Source organism: Alligator sinensis, unplaced genomic scaffold (assembly GCF_000455745.1).
Source record: "Alligator sinensis unplaced genomic scaffold, ASM45574v1 scaffold939_1, whole genome shotgun sequence".
Lineage (NCBI taxonomy): Eukaryota > Metazoa > Chordata > Crocodylia > Alligatoridae > Alligator > Alligator sinensis.
This window is the reverse complement of record NW_005841995.1, coordinates 228,513-246,753: the sequence shown is the minus strand read 5'-3', so window position 1 is coordinate 246,753 and position 18,241 is coordinate 228,513. Positions and strand designations below refer to the sequence as shown.

Here is an 18,241-nt window from a genome sequence, read left to right as displayed (position 1 = left end):
TTTTTTGCCGGTCGGCATGTTCGCCCCCTCCCCCCACTCCACGAGGCGTTGCCATGGCGGCGGCCGCGGGCACTTGGACCTTCTCACTGCCCGCCCTGCGCAAGATGCGGGCGTTGCTGCTGCGCGGCGCGGACGCCACGGACTGCGTGCAGGAAGCCATGGCAGGTGAGGGTAGACCCCGTGCAGCAGCGCTGAGGGGTTAACACCTGGTTGTTGTTTGGTTTTTTCCTCTTTAAAAAGCAACAGGAGCTGGACTTGTGGGGATGGGCCGCGCGGGGTCGGAGGGAAGCCCCACTGGACGCCGCCCGCTCCTGGGAAGGAAGGAGGCGCAGGAGCAGCGGGAGGGGCCGGGCGCACCGCACGGGCGGGACGTGGGAGCGCTCCACGGGCGCGGACAGACCTTAACGACCCGAGAGTGAAGCGCTTGGAGGGGAGCGGCTCCGGGAAGGCAAGCGGCTCCCTCAGCGCTACCTGACTAGAAATGCTGCTGCTAAGCGGGTGGTTTTAAGCTTGGAGTGGAGCAGGGGTCAAAGGGCGGGGGGCACAGATGCACCAATACACCCCCTCCCCCCCCACCCCCTTTTGGATCTGCCCCTGATTCCTAAGAGAAACCCTGAGTTTTCAAGCCAGCGGTTTTAAATCTGTTGTGTCCTGCTGGGGGCTCTCCAAAGGCTTCAGCTCAGCGGCTGTGGAAACATGAGTGAAAACGAAGAGCTGGCATTTTCTGAATGTCGCCCTGAGTCTGGGAAGGGTGAGAGCCCCTGCTCTGCGTGGGTCCCAGCATAGTTCGTTTGTCTCATGACCTTGCGTCCATCAACACAAACTTAAGGCACATTGTGTATAAAAGTGGCAGGACTTCAAGTGTCTGCCCTCATGGAATTAAAAAAAATACATGGTCAAGTACCCTGTACTGTTTTGGGGCAGTTGTTACTTTTCCAGGTTGACTGGAGCCCCCATCAGTCCCCTTCCCTTGCCAGTTTCTGTCCCCTTCTGAGTAAACAGGTGTTTATTTCTTTAAAGAAACAGACAGACAGACAGAGCTCTTATCAAGTTTCCTGTCTTTTTGGCCTAGAACTGCTTTGCTTTTCAACTGCTTTGCTTGTGTATCCAAATTTCCCATCAACTGAAATGAGGCTACAGAAATGCTGTTCGGCTTTTTGGATAATTCCTGTATCACTGGTGCTACCTAATGTTAGAACAAATGTGTTTTACTTCAATGTAGCCAAAGGCACATGGGCACAATTCCTTTGTTTATGGCAGGGCTGTCCAGCTGGCAGTCCATGGGCTGCACATGGTTTGGGAAGGGTTCACAAGCAGCCCGCAGACCAGGGCCAGACACAGCCATGGGTGAACTGGGCAGCTGCCCGGGGCTTGGACAGATATGGGGCCCAAAATGGTAATTTTTCCCCGTTTTCCTGTTGTTGTTGTTATCGCTGATGAAGAGTTTGCCCGGGGCCACCATGAGTCTAGGTATGGTGCTACCCCAGACTTCCACTAGGTCATTGCTGCCCCTGTTATATCAGATGGGATCTTGGGGCTTCCCCTCCCTCCCCCAGTTTCCACTGCCTGACCTACTACCCCCAGGGGGGACGAAGGACATGATACAGTCCAGCTTAACCTTCCCCCACAACCTGTGGTGTCAGGGGAGCTAGCAGCCCAGAGCCCTGTTGTGACACAGTGCTTCCAAAAAGTCCACAGGGAGTTGTCGGTGAGGCATGGCACTGCATAATGGGGTGGGGGTACCCGCCTCCCCATTGTAACAGGATGTGGGGTGCCTATCTGTAGACACAGGGTACAGCCTGGGGGATGTAGGTCACTCTTTCATATGCGTATGTCAGTCCCCCATAAATAGTGTTTGTTTTGACCCTTCTGTACTGTTCAATTTCTTAATGGGATTTTGGGAAGCACTCGGATTTTTAAAAAATGGAAACTTGGGTCTAACGCTTGACTATTTTTAAACTTTACTTATCTCCAGCTATTGAAAATGATGAGGAGATAGGGAGTTATGTAGTAGGACGAGGAGGCTACCCAAACAAAGATGGATTAATCCAGTGTGATGCTGCTGTAATGGAAGGGCATCCTTGTCATTTTGGAGCAGTAGCAGCTCTGTCTGGGTACGTAATGTGCTTTAATCTACCTGCGGCAACATGCATAGATTTTTATAAGTATGTGGAAAGGTTTCATGTCCATAAAAGTGAGGGATTTGCATTGCTGGATAAAGCACAATAAGTAATTGCAGTGGAAGCCTCCTATCAAGCCTGAAATATTAACTAAACTGAAATCATCTGACTTGTTTTACACTGTGGTCCTGTAGATAGGACACTGGTTTGATAGGCACGAGAGTTGGGCTCTATTGCCTGGTCTGCAGTTGACTAACATACACAACCTTGGATGAGTCATTTGACCTGGCAATTTCTTTATCTACAAACTTATCCCACAAACAAAGACTTATCCCACGTTTGTAAAATGCTTGAGGTAAGGGGATGAAAATGCTATACACATGTTTATTTTCCATTGGGTCATATCCTGCAACTAATTTTCATGCAAGCTTCCAGTAATTTTCAATGATTGTTTTATAATGGCAAAGTATGGTCCAATTGAGGTAAGCTAGATTTCGAACCTCATGTGCTTAATGTAAAACACTAATGCATTAACTAATACAAGTGCTGTATATTAACTAGGTCATTTTAAATATGCAAATGATATTTTGTCCATCTTAGTAACATTGCCCCCATGACTTTAGTAAATGACAGTTTTTCCAGTAATTGGGCTACTAAGGAAGAAAGCCATGCTCTAATTCATAACAGAGTAATTGAAAACATTTTTGTGTAAAGACGGTAATGTTGAAACCTGGCATGTAATACACCAGTAACCAATTAATTTTGTTAATCTGACACAGCAAGTAAGATTAGACATCAACGGGATGCAAGTTCTGTAATGGAAATAGGTCTGTTAAGGAGGACCTCGGGTGTATAGTACAGCATAGCAATTAAAATCCATTGCTATATTTGGTGCTAACTACTGCTGATGGTTATTGAGTGGTCTTATGGGATTCTTATGTTTTGTTATAGGACAGGTATAATGCAGGAAGGTAATGTGTTCTGAACTGAATGACATTTTAAGGTTGGTTTTTTTTTACCAGTTTAATTCAGCTGGAGCCTGACTTCACATTCACAAGTGTATTTAAAATATGAGAAGAAAAAGAATGAACACATCTGTAATAGGAAAATAGGGATGTGTAACTTACAATGAGTGCAGCTCTGTTGTTAAAAATGATTCAAGTAGTAAGGAGTGTCAGGAATTGCTACAGTGATAAAGATGCAGAATAGGTTTAGACAACCCAGAATAAAAAGGGTCTGAGCTTTCTCTATGCTTAGTAGTGTTTCCACTGCTACACCATCAGTAGAGAATAATGGGTCCTCAATTTTAACCAAGTAACTGCATAAAAATCCACAGCCCTTCTGGCAGTTTACCACTTATTGGGTGCTTGAGCCCTGTTAAAGAAACAATGTATTTTTTGTGGAATCCTACTAATAGGTGGCTTAGTTGAACTCTAAATGATATGAAAGGAACTGACAGCTCTTTTATGGTCAAAGGATCTAGAGCAGATAAGTCTGTCAAAGAAAAACTTAGAAATAGGAACATTAAGGGGAAACGCAGTACAGCACTAATTTGGACTGTCTAGGTTGCGTATATCCTGTTCAGACTGCTTTAAGGTTTTAAAAAAGTTCCAGTAAAAAGATATTTACTAACAAATTATGCTCTCCCTGTGCTTGGAATCTAATTGGTTTCTTGTTGGTTTTAACTTCCTGTATTTTTGGCACTTGTTTTTGTTGTTACACTGAGTTGAGAAAAAATAATCAGTACATAAAAATTCAATAAAAGTGTAAATCTTCCCTTTTGCAAAAGAGTTGGAACACCACTAGCTGTAGCTCGTAAAGTCATGGAGAGAAATACCTGCAGCTTCCTGGTTGGAGATGGTGCTGCGGCCTTTGCAAGAGAGCAGGGCTTCATGGTAGAGGACAATGAAAGTATGATGACTGAACGGAGTGCAGAAGTTTATAAGGTACTGTCTACAACCAGTATACCTGATGTGAGTGGACTTTCATATGAAGATGTCTGTAGTTTATCTTGCTGGGCATTCATATGGAGATCATGCTAATATGGGCAGGAATTACCCATACACATAAAAGAGAGAACAAATTTTGGAGGGAAGTCTGTATCATTTCTTAGACGAGGCTAAGGAGAGGTGCAGTGAAGCACCACGTGCTGTCTGAAGGTGATATTGGGTGCTTGCCAGTAATTTTGCCATCTCAGATGTACTTATTGATGCAGGCCTAGTACTACTTTGAGTTGACTATAGTACATCTGTTCTGGGCTACAGGGTGCAAAGAGTGGGCAGGCTGTGGTTCACTGAAGCTTTCCCTTGCACAATTCTTTGACAGTATAGACCCTTGACCCAAGGGTCAAAAACTGCTGTCATTAAGCTTTGTTCATAATAGCAGAGACAAGCATTTAGACGTCAGAAAAACTGATTATACACCCATTAATGTTTGGTCAGCCCCAGCTGAGTTTAGAAGAGCTTTAGAGCAGGTCTAAACTGCAAATTGGTAGCAGTCACTGGCAGACTATCTGCCAGCTGAAGATTGCTGGAGCACAGTACAAAGCAGCCACACTGTTTCCAGTTCTACCCCTGTACCTCACCATGCCCTCTTAACTATTGAATGCATTCAGGTATGTAGAAGTTACTACAGAATTGAAGCCAGTTTGTGCTTTTGGCAGAGGTAGGAAGAGAATTTGGGCCCTGAGTTTTAATTATGCATCTTTCCTTATTATTGAACTACCATTTCTACTGTGTTATATTATTCTGCTCCCAAGAGCAACATTAAATATTGTTGACTTCACTAAAAGTAGATTTTTTAGTCCAAAAATAACCCTAACACTGACAAATCACTGGGTGGCATTTGGACTGTGAAATAGTAAATAAAACAAGTTGGGATTGTTTAGAAAATGTTACTACACATTATCTTCATGGACTGAAGGAACAGGTTAACCTGCCATAATAACACCGTATGATCCCCTGATGTAAAAATGAAATTCTTAGTTTCCCAAATCTCAGGAAAATAAGAACTACTGAAAACTAAAATTTGTTATAATGGAGGTCTGATTTTTTTATATTTTATGAAGGATGTTGAATATTTTGAGAGACTCGTGGGCATATCTGATTGTATTTTGCAAATATTTGTTATATTAAAATGTTTATGGAATGCCATTTTATGATAGTTGAATAATATTTATTTTCTTTGCAAATGTAAGGTATTGATTGCCATTAAGAAAAAAGGAAGCGTTTTGTTTACAATTCTGGACCTATGTGGCCTTTTCCTTTCTCTGTTACATTAAGCTGTTCAAATACATCAAAACAAGCTTAAATGCTCTAAAATTTTCCTTAGATATTGCAGCCTTCTTTTTAGATGAGAGCTGCTCAACCCCCAGTCCATGGGCCAAATGTGGCCCCTGGAACCTTGACATCCAGTCTGCAGGACTCTGCCCTGTTTGGGAAATTTGGTGGCAGGGGGAACAGTGACAATTCATACTACCAACTTTCTTCTCTGCCAAATTCCCACAGTTGGGTTGGGGCTGGGCCATGCTCCTTCCCTCCCCCTTCTCCCCCCAACATGGCTGGATTGGGGCTGGACCACATCCCCTTCCCCCCCATCCCCAGCTGGATCAGGACTGGGCCACACTCCGTTCCTGCCACGCAGCCACATCAGGGTCAGCCATGTACCCTTTTCCCTGCAGTCAGATCAGGACTGGGCCACTCCTCCCACATGGCCAGATCAGGCACCGCCTTTCTGTACTGCATGCTTGATATTGCCTGCAGATGGACTTAGCACCACCCATCTGGCTGTGGTGGGAAAAGTTTGAGCACCGCTGTTTTAGATCCATCCTTAAGTATGTGTCCACACTGCACCTCCATGAAAAGGGGTGGCTCAGGTATTTCTGCTTTACTGCCTTGAGCAATGTGCACATACCATAAGATCCTTAACAAGCTGACCTTACCACCTAACTAAGATGTTGAAGGAATTTTTATTGTTGTATAACATTTTTTTCATGGACTGTGGCAATCTTTCTCTATTTTTATATTGCGGTATTGGGGATTATAGAATACTTTATTTTATTGATTTCAATTGAAACAGTAGGAAAGATTTTAAAAGTTGATCTGTTTTTTCAAGTATTGGATAATTGCTTAAAGCAGTGACTCTCAACCTCTGCCTCACAGGCCAGATCCCATCCATGGAGTCACCTCATTTGGCCCAGAGGATTTCTCACAGGTCTGGAAAGTTGGCAGTGCGGGAGTGGTGGCAGTGTTAATTGCTGCTCCGCTGATGTCAAATTTTTGGTCCCATGGGGACCCTTGCGGGCTGGATAATGTGGCCTTGCATGGTAGATCACGCTGGCGCAGTTGGGCAAGTACACAAGGTTGTTCTGCGATTGTACTGATCATGTGGTGTCAGGCCACTGTGTGGCCAAATCCAGGCATGTAGGCTTATGCTGGTAATTAGTTGGCACCTGTAGACCAAACCCACACACCAACCCTGCACTAGATCAGGTGCACAGACCCTGACCCTGCACTATTTGTCCAGCCAGAAGGTTGGGCACCACTACTTAAAGTGTAAGCATTGCTGCTTTTCTGTGTTGTATATTACATCCCAGGATCTTACAACACCTACAAGCAGTATTGCAGGTTGCAGACTTTATACAACTTAGGACAATACAAACAGTAATTAATGCTGAATACCATATTCAGGGATTGGCAACCTATGGCCCTTGGGCTGGATCTGGCCTGCAGAGCCATTTTATCTGGCGTTGGATCTAGCGAGCTTCTGCAATATTTTGGTCACAGGGCACTTTAGCAGCAGGGGGCTTTGTCCCAGTGGCAGCTAGGCAGTGGGGTGAAGCAGCAGTGTTGGCATGGGGATAGAGAGGGAGGGAGGAGTGGTGACTGGTGGTGTGGGCTGGGGTGCAAGTGGCCACCCACTTGTTAAAGCAACCACCCTCTGAAATATCTTTCCAGCCACTGTGGTATGATGATAAAACTAAGGCACAAAAAAAGCTAAAGCCAATTTTTTTTCAACAGTGGCCTCTTTCTTTGAATGCTTTGTTTTCTGGTAGCCATGTTTTTGCCCTTAAATCCTACTCTTAACTTGACATGAACACAGTGATCCACCTGCACAGGGTTCATTAAAGGCCTTTACGCCCTCAGGACTTGAATTGCTTATATTGTACTTACTGAGACATATGCAAAGCAAGTACAAAATGCTACCAAATTAGAATTTTTTACTCTCATCATGAGTATCATTTAATCTCACTTCGCATAGATGTAAAATACACACTTCACAGCAGTAGAGAATCAGGCTTCCTAACATCTGATTTGGAGAGGTGCTGAACAACCACAACCCTAACTGAAGTCACTGGGACCTAACTTCTGAAAATCTCACTCCAGATGTCTAAAGTTTGACAGCTGAAAATTAGGTTCCTCCAAATTAGGTAGCACTATTGGAAATGTAGTCTTAAGTGACTTTAGAGGAAGTTCGTAGTGCAGCTAGGAATAGAAGAACCCAGATCATTTGACTCTGAATACTATTTGAAGGAAACATTTTCAGATAAAAGTGGAATTTTTCGCAGTTCACCCACAATGTACAAAGATTACTATTTAAATTTGATTCACTGATGCTAGAGGGAGTTTTGACTGCTGAAGTCCATTCTCTCCTCGCATCAAAAAAGGGGTTTTGATTTTGGAAGTCCATTTATGCTCAGTGCTCAGTAAAGATCACAGTTTTAATAGCTCTGTTTCTTCTAGTACACTGCTTCAATTTTTTTATATAATGATTTTAAAATCCAGTGTTTATCATCATTTATGTACATGTTCCTTGCCTTGTCAAACTAGCTTTTATTTTATTCTACATTTCTCCTATAGGAATATTTAGAGAAGAAAAAAAGTCCCAAAGGACACGATACCTTAGGTAACTAATTGTAATGCAGTTTTTTTAATTAATCTGTGTTTAAATAATATAAAGATACTGTATTAAAGTAAACCCTGTGTAAATGAAGTCACTGTTAAACTGGCTTCTCTTTCTCCTCATCTATATGTAATCTTAGAGGTTATTGTATGTTAACTAAAAGTTTTTATCATCAGTAGCAAACATATTGTGGTGGATAGGTAGTTGTATACTTATTAGCTATTCATGCAGACCAAATCATAGAATCACATGGGCATTATATATGTGCTCTGGGAGTTGGGGGGTGGGGGGGTGGGACAGGACGCTTGAATTAGAGCGGCTCTGAGAGTCACGCTAATTAAAGTGCCCTGGGTGTTACATGTAGCAAATGTTTTTGAATGAGCTTTAAAGCTTCCCTGCCACCATTTTTCTTCACAGGGATGCTGATGCACATGATGCTGGGGTCTGATGGAGCACAGTACACTCCAGCAGTCTCTTAATCCAGTCTGCTCCAGCATGCTGTAATTACAGTGCGTCGGAGGAGCCTCCCTGCACTTGTATAGGTGCCCATAGAGAAGTAGGGCTGGAAGGGACCTTCAGAGGTAATCCAGACCAATCTTCTGCCTGAGTCAGGATCATTCCTATCCAAACCATTTTATACAATCCATAAGCTAAACTCTACATAAGACTGCCATCAGCCCTGACGCAGCACAGACATAATCTGTGCCATAATGCCACAGTTAAAACAGGGGAGCCATGGCAGTCAATGTCCTGTTTCAATGTGCTGCTCAGAAGATCCTGGGTAGAGAGCCACACACCCACCACTACAGAGGAAGTCTAAAATCCCAAAGGTCCATGCCAATCTGACCATGGGGTAAAATTTCTGACCCCGAATATGTTGATCATCTGACCCTGAATGGAGGGGCAAGACCTTTCAGCCAAATATGCTTTGCATTTGAAGCATCTTAGAAGCTCCTTGTGCAGCCACACTGGTCTCTTGCCATTCTTGTGCTTCCATTGTGTTGGGACAGTTTCTCATTGGGCTTCCAATACTATGCCCTTTAGAAGCTCCCAGACCTCCTGGGTGCCTTTATTCTTCAATCTGTCTTCCCATGGCACCATGCCTATTAACTCCTTGAGTCAGATAAAATCTAGCATCCAGATTTTGCTGACCTTGTACTTTCCCTGTCTCAGGTTCTGGAATTCTATCATATTGTGATCGCTTCCTCCCAGGTTATCCATTACCTTCACATCCTCCATAAGTTCTTCCCTGTTGGTCAAGTCAAAGATTTAAGATAGATGATCCCCTAGTTGTATCCTCTACCTTCTGGAACAAAAAGTTATCCCCCCCACACACACATCTTATGTTTGGCTCCATTGTTCTTCAAGCAGATGCCTGGAAAATTGAAGTTTCCCATCAGTACCATTGCATAGCTTTTGGGTAGATTGTCACATGCTTGAAGAATGCCTCATCTACCTCCACTTTCTGATTAGGTGACCTGTAATAGATCTCCATTATTGTATCAGTGCTGCATCTTTCATCTTCATCCAAATTAATTCTGTTTTGCTGTCTTCTTCCTCCTGAACCAGGGAGCAGGTATATGTTTTTTGACATGCAAGGCACCACCTTTTCTCCTGGCCCTGTCCTTTCAAAACAGTGTAACCCTCAGTGTTGACATTCCAGGCATAAGAGCTGTTCCACCAGGTCTCTGTGTTGCTAATTCTGAAGCAGTTCACAGAGGTGAATTCATAGTCCATACAAATTTTAGTAAAGATCCTGTCCTTGCTCTTGCAAATGCAGAAGGGCCTTAGCAGTCTCCCTGGGTGTGGTTCCCCGGTCAAGGATGTTCTTGCACCAGGTGTCAGGTTCAGGTGCACAAGATGGCTGGGGTGAAATAGCTTATGAAGGATTTGAGATCATGTTATGTTATTCCATACTTCAGCACATGTAAAAAGGAAGACATTCTGCACATACAAGAGAAAGCTGAGAATTACAGTAATTGAAACAAGGAAATGAAGATATAGGTAGGCACTTCAAAATAAATTGAGTCAAAGTAGATCACGGACAGATTTGCAAATAGTATATGGAAAACTTGGAGAGAAAATCTTGCCGGGTTTTGCTGGCAGATGCATTTGTGAATCTCCTACCAATTCCTTGATGGACATGCACAAGATTCTGCTGTGAAACTATTCTACAGGTGGACAGTTCTTCATTATTTCCTCCACTTTGTCTTGCTCAGTGAAATTAGTCTTGCTCTTCTATCTTTGTGGAGCTCCATAGGGTTTTTCCAAGGCTCAACAAGCTCAGCTCAGCTCTCTCATTAAAGTGAGAGAAGTAAAATAATGAAGTACAAAATCTTACTGCTGTTAGTTCCTCATTTCTTGAAGATTAAACTAGCTTTCCCAGAAGGAAATGACTACGCAGTGGTATGACCATGCACTGGTGTTTTCACTTCTTACTTAAAGCTTGCAGTTTTATACATCTTCATTTTCTAATGAAGACTAAAAGCTAAATACTTTTTCTCTCTCTGTCCCTAAATGGCACATACACAGCCATTCAACTGCAGTTTTTGGCTTTTTATGCACAGTTTACAATTCAGGTCTGGGAGTGAAAAGTGTGCATATGCTTAGTGAGGCTGCATGCTGAGCAGCAAAGAGGGAGATATATGAGTCCAGGAGGAAGAAAATAAGCCAGAGGGTATGTGACTGAGTAATATGAGTGCTACCTTAGGTGAGAGGGAGCCTTGTGTTCTACCTTGGACCCTTACTCCCAATGGAGTAGAAATCCCCCCACTGCTTTTTATCCATTTTATCCAAGGTACAGTGGGTCAGACTCAAGAGTAGGGCTAGAGAAGGCCCAGATATTGCATAACCTGTGGCCTGGTGGTTAGAGCACTTCAGTGGGAAGTAGGAGAGGTAGGTTCAAACCCCTTCTAGGTCCCCCCCCTCACCTAAAACTTGGGTCTGCTACTCACTGGGCAAGTGCCCTGAACACTAAGCTATTGAGTTAAAATAGAAACATTGGACATATGGCCTGTGGCTGGGATTCCATTGGACAAATTGTTTCATCTGGATTGTGGGGCTCCAAATGGTACCAGGAGTTAAGAAGTGGGGCAGGTTGGAGCAAGGCCTGTCACCAAATTCTCAGTCACAGAGGCTTTCTGGGGATATCTGTCAGTGGCTGTGTGAGAAGAGTGTCAGCTATGTTACCCTTGTGCTGCCACTTGCTGTCCCACTACCTCCGGGTCTTGATCTGACTCACAAGGCTCCTTATGATTCAGATCTGGCCTGAGAGTTCAGATGGGTTTGAGATGGGAATATGGGAAGGCTGTCCTCCATTTTGCTTCTAGCAGGCACAGCATATAAAAAGTAAAAAAGAATCTAAAACTGCCTTGCTTTAAAAAAAAAACTGTACATAAAGTAAAATAGCATTCTGCCCTAAACTTACGTTAGATATTTATGACCTGACATTTAGTCTTAGACATTTGACCTAGCTTTTCAGCGGTACTGAGCCTTTCGCTGGGAAAAAAACAGATGTTCAGAATCCCTAAAAGCCAGCTATTCATTTTCTTTGTTTCAGTTAATGACTTTCTGCCAATAGCTTTATGTAAAATTTAAATAAATATTTAAAGTCTAATTCTGTGCTACTTCTGAATGCAAGAGCTTCTGCTTTGAAACCTGCAGTAAGTTTGTTGCTGCTCAGACTGTCAAAGCACAAATGAAATAATACATTTAATCTCAAAGAGGAAACTAGCACATGTTGTTTGTGGAGTTCCTTCTGCTGGCATCTAAAAGATACCATAGTTTGGTTGAAGTCAAAAGCATGCCAAAGTTGAGATCTACAGAGGGAAATGACAGCCAGAATAAAGGGATGTGCCACTGCTTTTAGGTCCTGAGAGTCTCTTGGCATATGTTCTTGTGCTGAAAAGAGTGTTGAGCAGTTCCTAGAATTCTTTCCCTTGTATTTCAAAGGAAATGTACAATAAATATTTACAGGGATTTTTATGTAAAGGATGTGTGTTAATTATTGCCCACAGACATGTTAAACCTTTCACCAGTTGTATGTTGGACCTTACAAATCAAACACAAATATCTCTGTGACACTTGAAGAGCCTAGATCCTGTGATGAATAAGTACATAGATTCTTGAATATGTGATATGTTGACTAGTGACATGAAATGGAGAAACATCATTGAATGTTAAGTGAGTGTTGATTTGTATTTGAAGTACAATATTGAGAAAATAACACAGAAGCCTGTGCTGTGCCAGTTCTAATAATTTCAAACAGAGCCACCTACAGGTATTATTAAAAGACTAACATTACCTAGAAGGCAATAATACTACTGTGGCTTTCTCATGAAAGTTGTGCATGTGGAGGGGGAAAAATTGTTCTTCCCCTTCTATTCCTTTCCTGTCCTTGAACAGTCTGTGCCTGCTTCTTTCCCAAACCTGAAAAAGGGCACTTCATGCACAAAAAGTGTGTCCTAACATCTCTCTGGGTATACAGTTGCCTGAATAAGAGAGATTAACAAAAAACATTGTTTTTCATATATTTCCTGGACCATCACAACTATAATAACACTCCCACCCTGCTTGAATAGTTAGACAGTTTACCATATAAAAAGTAACAAAAAAACAACTACAGGCAGTCCTCAGACTTACAACACAACTGGTTCCTGAAAACCGCGTCTTAAGTCAAAATGTTGCAACTCAGAACCGATTTTCCCATAGGAACAATGTTATAAATGGGGGATTGGTTCCTGAACCAAGGCCCAATACCCTATTGTCACCAAAAATAACCCAGAATTTTGTACTCAATCAATTATAGATGTGTAATATAGCTACATTAATGTATTTATATTGTAAATAGAAATCATATTGATTTGGAAGGACTTCTTTGAGCTGACTGCTGGACTTTTTGAAGGGCTCTTGGTTGGACTTTTTGAAGGGCTCTTGGCTGGAGTCTTCTCAGGAGTCTTGGCTGCACGTTTTTCTAGAGTCTTGTCTGCTTTCGTAAAGAAAGTGTCTAAGGAAGTTTGGACAGTTCTCCAGGGAGATGGGTGACACAGTGAACTTGTTCGCTGGAGTGGCATGGCATTGGATCAAGCATCGTATAGTTGAAACAGATGTCAAAGTTGAAACAAAATGTCACTTTATAAATGTCTGAAGTGCAATTGGTTGCAACTTGAAATGTCTTCAGTCGAGGACTGCCCGTAAATTAATTTATTTAAAATTATAAATGCTTTTTATTAGTATGAAAATTCAGTTATATAGAATACATTAGTTTGATATGCAGAAATGTTAACGATTTTGTTTAAGTTATCCTGAATACATCTACTAAACCTGTTTATGTCAAATATTTAGAAGAATTCAGTAGAAAGTTAATAGTTAATTTATTTGTAAACATAGGTTCTTAATAAAACATTTTGTTAAGTATAAATCATGGCAACTACTTTATGCCTAATAAGGGCTATAACAACAGAGCAGTAATGCACATATTGTAGCAGTCCTTACTCAGGCAAATCTCCTTTTGAAGTTGGTAATATTGAAATTTCCCTGCCACATTGGATCCATGGTTCATCTAGTTCAGCATCCTAAATCCAATGGTAGCCAGCATCAGATGCTTCAGCGTACTGATAGGAGGTTAGCTTGGGCTTGTCAACGCACACTTTTTGTACTGATTTGACTATATTAAAGACCAGTATAGTTAAACTAGTACAACCAATTGTCCAGTGGAGACAATTACATCAGTAGAAGAGTGCCAGTATCAGTACCGCTTATTCCTTAAATGGAATTAGTATGCTTAAATCAACACAAAAAAAACTGCCTTAAGTAAGGACTTAACTGTGGGTGAACTTTTTAACTGAGCTATAACTGTCTCCTTTATAGAATCATAGAAAATAGAGTTGGAAGGGACCTCAGGAAGTCATCTAGTTCAGCGTTTCTCAGCCCATGGGTCATAACTCAAAAGTGGATCACAAGAATATATGAAAGAGTTGTGAACAAACTTAACAAAAAATGAATCAACAAACTTTAAAAATGGATTCTCCTTTAAAAGAGAAAAACATGGGAAACCACAAGTTTCTCCTTGCAGGCTGGCAGAGTTTCAGCCTGCATGGGGTTGCTTGGGGCTGTGGGGAGTAGGAAGGGGGTGATCAGGCAAGGAGCACCATGTGTGCATGCATATGTGCGTGACAGCCAGGCAGCGTGTAGAGCAGCTCCTGTAGCACCCTGCAGGTAAGTCTTTGGTAGAGGGCACACAGGCAACACTCCCTGCCACCCCACCTTCTCTCTGGGATGGAGCCATGGCCTGAGGGGGAGTGGCTGGGCCATAGTGGTGGAGTAGAGCTGCAGCCTGGTACACGAATGGCTGGTGGAGGGAGAAGGTGAGGGTAATGCGGCCTGCCTCTCTCTGTTACTCCCCGTGCTGCTGTAGGTGTGGCTGGTGCAGGATTTCTAGTAGCAGTGGCAGTAATGAGTCTCACTGCCCCGCGCTGCCCTCCTGCGCTGAATCCTGCCTGCTCAGCTGTGGAGGTAGCTCCTGCCTATGCTCACCCAGCAAGGCTGCAGCCCCGTGCCCCCTGTGGGAGCACAAATCTGGGGGGACACTTGCCCCCCTGCTGTCCCTCACACTGCGGGGCTGGGGCTTGGGGGGAAAGGGGCAGCAGGTTGGGAGTGAGGAGCACCAGCAGGGCTGGGAGGAGTGGGGCTGTGGGTTGTGAGTGGAGGGGAGGGGCACCGCAAGGCCAGGGTGCTTTGTTCATATGTTACATTTATTCTTGCTCTAGGTCAAGGATTCTTTCATCTGAATTGTTTTGTTTAACTGTATCCCAACTACATAATTGGTTCAATAAAAGATATCGCCCTTAGTAATCCTTGTCATATTGCAATATTTTCATTAACCCCTTTGGCAAAACAGAGTTACTATTACTGTCTGACAGAAAACAAAAATGGGTAGTGTGGTGTTTATCACCTAGGAAAGGAAATAATAGTTATATTAGGGCTTGATTTTATGCCACTGAAGTCAGTGACAGGACTAATGCCTATCATGAAGCAGGGTGAAGTTCTTCAGAGATGTACTCGCTACTGTGTATTTAGACTGCTCTAGTTTGTTTTAAATGGACGGGCCTTTTTACACTGATAATTGTTCTGACTTTATGAAGCAATTTATAGGCTGTCATCTATGCAAAATCACTGAATTATTTTTATTAGGTCTCTTAATAAAATGCTAACCATTTATGTTTTTGTTATTTACGGTGCAACTCCAGACAGGCGGCTAAAATGTGTTTTCTTATCAAACAAATGTTTGTTCATATTTTTCATGTCTTCCTCTTGAGTAGTTTCCTCTAAAGTAGTCACATTTTTTGAAATGCAGTTTAAGGTAGATCATTCTTTAAATAAGCTGTTCTGATTTTTTTCTATATCAAAATTTTTTTATAAGACCTTTTCTTTCTGCTTCCCTGTAAGGAGGCAAATAAAGGTCTCACCTGCAAAAACACATCCACATGACTCTTGATGTAAGTAGGCCTACTTATAACAGTAGTTGGGCACATGAACAGACCTTTTTAGGATCGGGGCACAGTCAGTTATACATGGGGGAAAACAATTACGTGGACTAGACACCAAGCATTGTTGAATATATCAAGTAAAAAAAAAAAAAAAAAAGGAGGAAACCTGGAAAAATGGCAAAAGCCATTCTTGTAATTTGTCATTTATATCAGTATTAGGTGCCACTTGTAACTTGGTATAAAAATCTCTTCTTTTCTGGTTGTCCTTTTAATATTTTATAACTTCAAGAACATGCTTCAAATGTCTAACATGTTTCTCTGGGGACTAATTCATCTGCATAATAAAACAGGCCAATCTTTTGTGAAACAATTTATGGTTCTGCTTGAGAAGTAAAATTGTTTTTTTTATATTTTAATTAGGTCTAATTGCCTTGGATATTCATGGAAATATAACTGTTGGTAAGATTAATCAAAACATATCGTACAACTGTTAACTTTGTGCCTTTCTTATGTCATGTGGTTGCTGCTAACTAAATAATTGGGGTGGGCTTTTTTTTGTGAAGTTCTTGTTTCCTGCCTGTAGGTAATTGGTTGTGAAGGGTAAGACAGGAAGCATTTCTGTTGGTGCTGACTAGCAGTTGGACTGGATGTGAGTGGGGAATGTGGCCAGGAGGTGGCAGTTCTGAGCAGTATCACATTGCTACCTATAGTTGTTTAGGTCCAGATCCTCAAAGCATTTAGGTGTCTGCCTCACTCTGATTGCAACAGGACTGAGGACTTAAGTACATTTAGGCTGCTTGCAGATGTTTAAAAAAAAAAGAAGCAAAGCTAAAATGCTGCTTTACTTTAAACTCAGCGTACTCCTGTGCCTAGCTCAGTGCGCCCCCAGAAGAGGCTTAATATTAGTTGGACCTGGCTTGCCTGACATCTATATAGATCAGGTGCTTTAGCAGGGCTTTTTTGGCTCTTTAATTAATAGCTGATGAAATCAGCTTTAGATACAAGCTCCAAAAAGCCCTACTGAAGCACCCAATCTATACAGACACTGCAGAGCTGGGTCTAAGTAATTCACTGCTTCTTCTCGTAAAGCACTTTTTTAAATGTCTATAAGCAGCCTTAAATGCTTTGAAGACCCAGGCCTTAGTTCATGTATACAAGGATGATGAGCAGCTTATATATTAGAGGTAGCTTTGGCTCACTGTAACTTTTCAACTTGGTTAACATTTGGATTGAAAAATACAGAAATATACCAAAATTATCTAATAGTGACAGTGTTGTGTTCCAGCAATTTTCTATTTTTCTCAAGTTAGAAAAATTTGGGTAAGAAAAAACATAGCGACTCAAATGACAAGCAGAATTAAACCAGATTCAACATTTTCCCCATTGTTTTTGTGGTAAATGGGGGGAGCATGATCTACTTCTAAAATGTTATTGTACTAATTGTGTTTAATAATAGGTGTATCTACTTCTGGAGCTCCTTTTAAATATCCTGGGAGGGTAGGTGATTCTCCATTGCCAGGATGCGGTCTTTATGCAGATAATCAGGTACTTAAAATCCTCATCAGTCATCAGGTACTAAAAAGTCCTCAATGATTTGTACACTCTAAAGTAGTGGTAGAAACTCAGACTGTTGTTAAAATTGTTACTGATGGGAACTTTCTAATCCCATTTAACAGTGCAGAGCCCACAATGATTTTCTCATTGTCACAAAGAAGGACTATCTGATATAGTTGCTTTTTTCTCATTTCTGAATTGGATAATGAAATTTAGCTGGAAAAAATAAAAGCAACGGGAAGCATTTTGCAGTTGGTGAATGCAACATCCTGGTCTTTATCTTTTCGAAGAATTTTAACTGTATCATTCATTGGGATGACCAAAGGTTGTCCAACAAGTTCTGCAACATGGTTAAGTTCCACCTAGTATCTGTAGCCTTGCCCCACACACATTTTATTGCAAGGCTTGTGATATTTGTTGATTTTGCCAAAGTGCTAGGGCTTGAAGGTATTTGTTTAGGAGAGAATCTCTGCTTTCATTTTTTTAAAGTTTATTCCTAACCCTCATTGTAGTGGGAATAACATTGAAAATGGCCTGAGTGTAATGTAAAGGCTCAAAAACCAGAAGAAAGATTGAAACCCAAACTTACTTTTTTAAGCCACTCATTTTTGTGGGGCCTGACTCATTATTTTTGAACATTTGAAGTTAGCAATATTGTCTTTAATGTAAATCTGTCCTGCAGAGTCTGCATATCCCAGCATGCATTGTTCAGTCTCGTCAGACCTCTAAAGGAAGGTTATTGGGTGTGTACAGAAGTTGCTTTTTTCGTCATTTAAGTATTTTATTGTCATGACTTAACAGAAGTGCATAGCTTTACAGCACTTTAAAAATGGGTACAGCACTTCTAAATTAACCCTTGGTAAATGAAGTATTAAATTTGAAGTGCTGTATTTTGGGTCTGTGTGAAGCTTCACTAGCCAATTTCGATTCAGTCTGATACAGGGGCTGAATCTCTGAATCCGAATTGAATTGGGAGACCCGTTAAAAGATCCAAATCGAATTGGAAGCCTCCAAATTGATTCAGAGATTCAGGCAGTCCCTGCTTACCACCGCAGGGAGCTGGACCTGGGCTCCATTCCAGTAAGCAGGGGGGTGGGGGCTGGAGGAGGGGACCATAGAGGGACCCCCGCCTGGCCCTATCTCCCAGCCCCCCCTGTCCGCCTCCCCACTTGGCCCCAC

The 18,241-nt window shown here is 42.1% G+C and overlaps 1 protein-coding gene across 1 annotated transcript in view; it reads left to right on the top strand.

Moving 5' to 3' along the window:
- The first annotated feature begins 16 nt into the window (after window positions 1-16).
- The window catches only part of LOC102378205 (N(4)-(Beta-N-acetylglucosaminyl)-L-asparaginase-like), a 34,892-nt gene continuing 16,667 nt past the window's right edge, over window positions 17-18,241 (top strand). Inside the window, 6 exon segments of the mRNA XM_025201457.1 lie at window positions 17-165; window positions 1,976-2,114; window positions 3,910-4,066; window positions 7,979-8,024; window positions 15,929-15,967; window positions 16,965-17,053. Coding sequence (XP_025057242.1) covers window positions 54-165; window positions 1,976-2,114; window positions 3,910-4,066; window positions 7,979-8,024; window positions 15,929-15,967; window positions 16,965-17,053 — 582 coding nt within the window. The 5' untranslated portion in view covers window positions 17-53.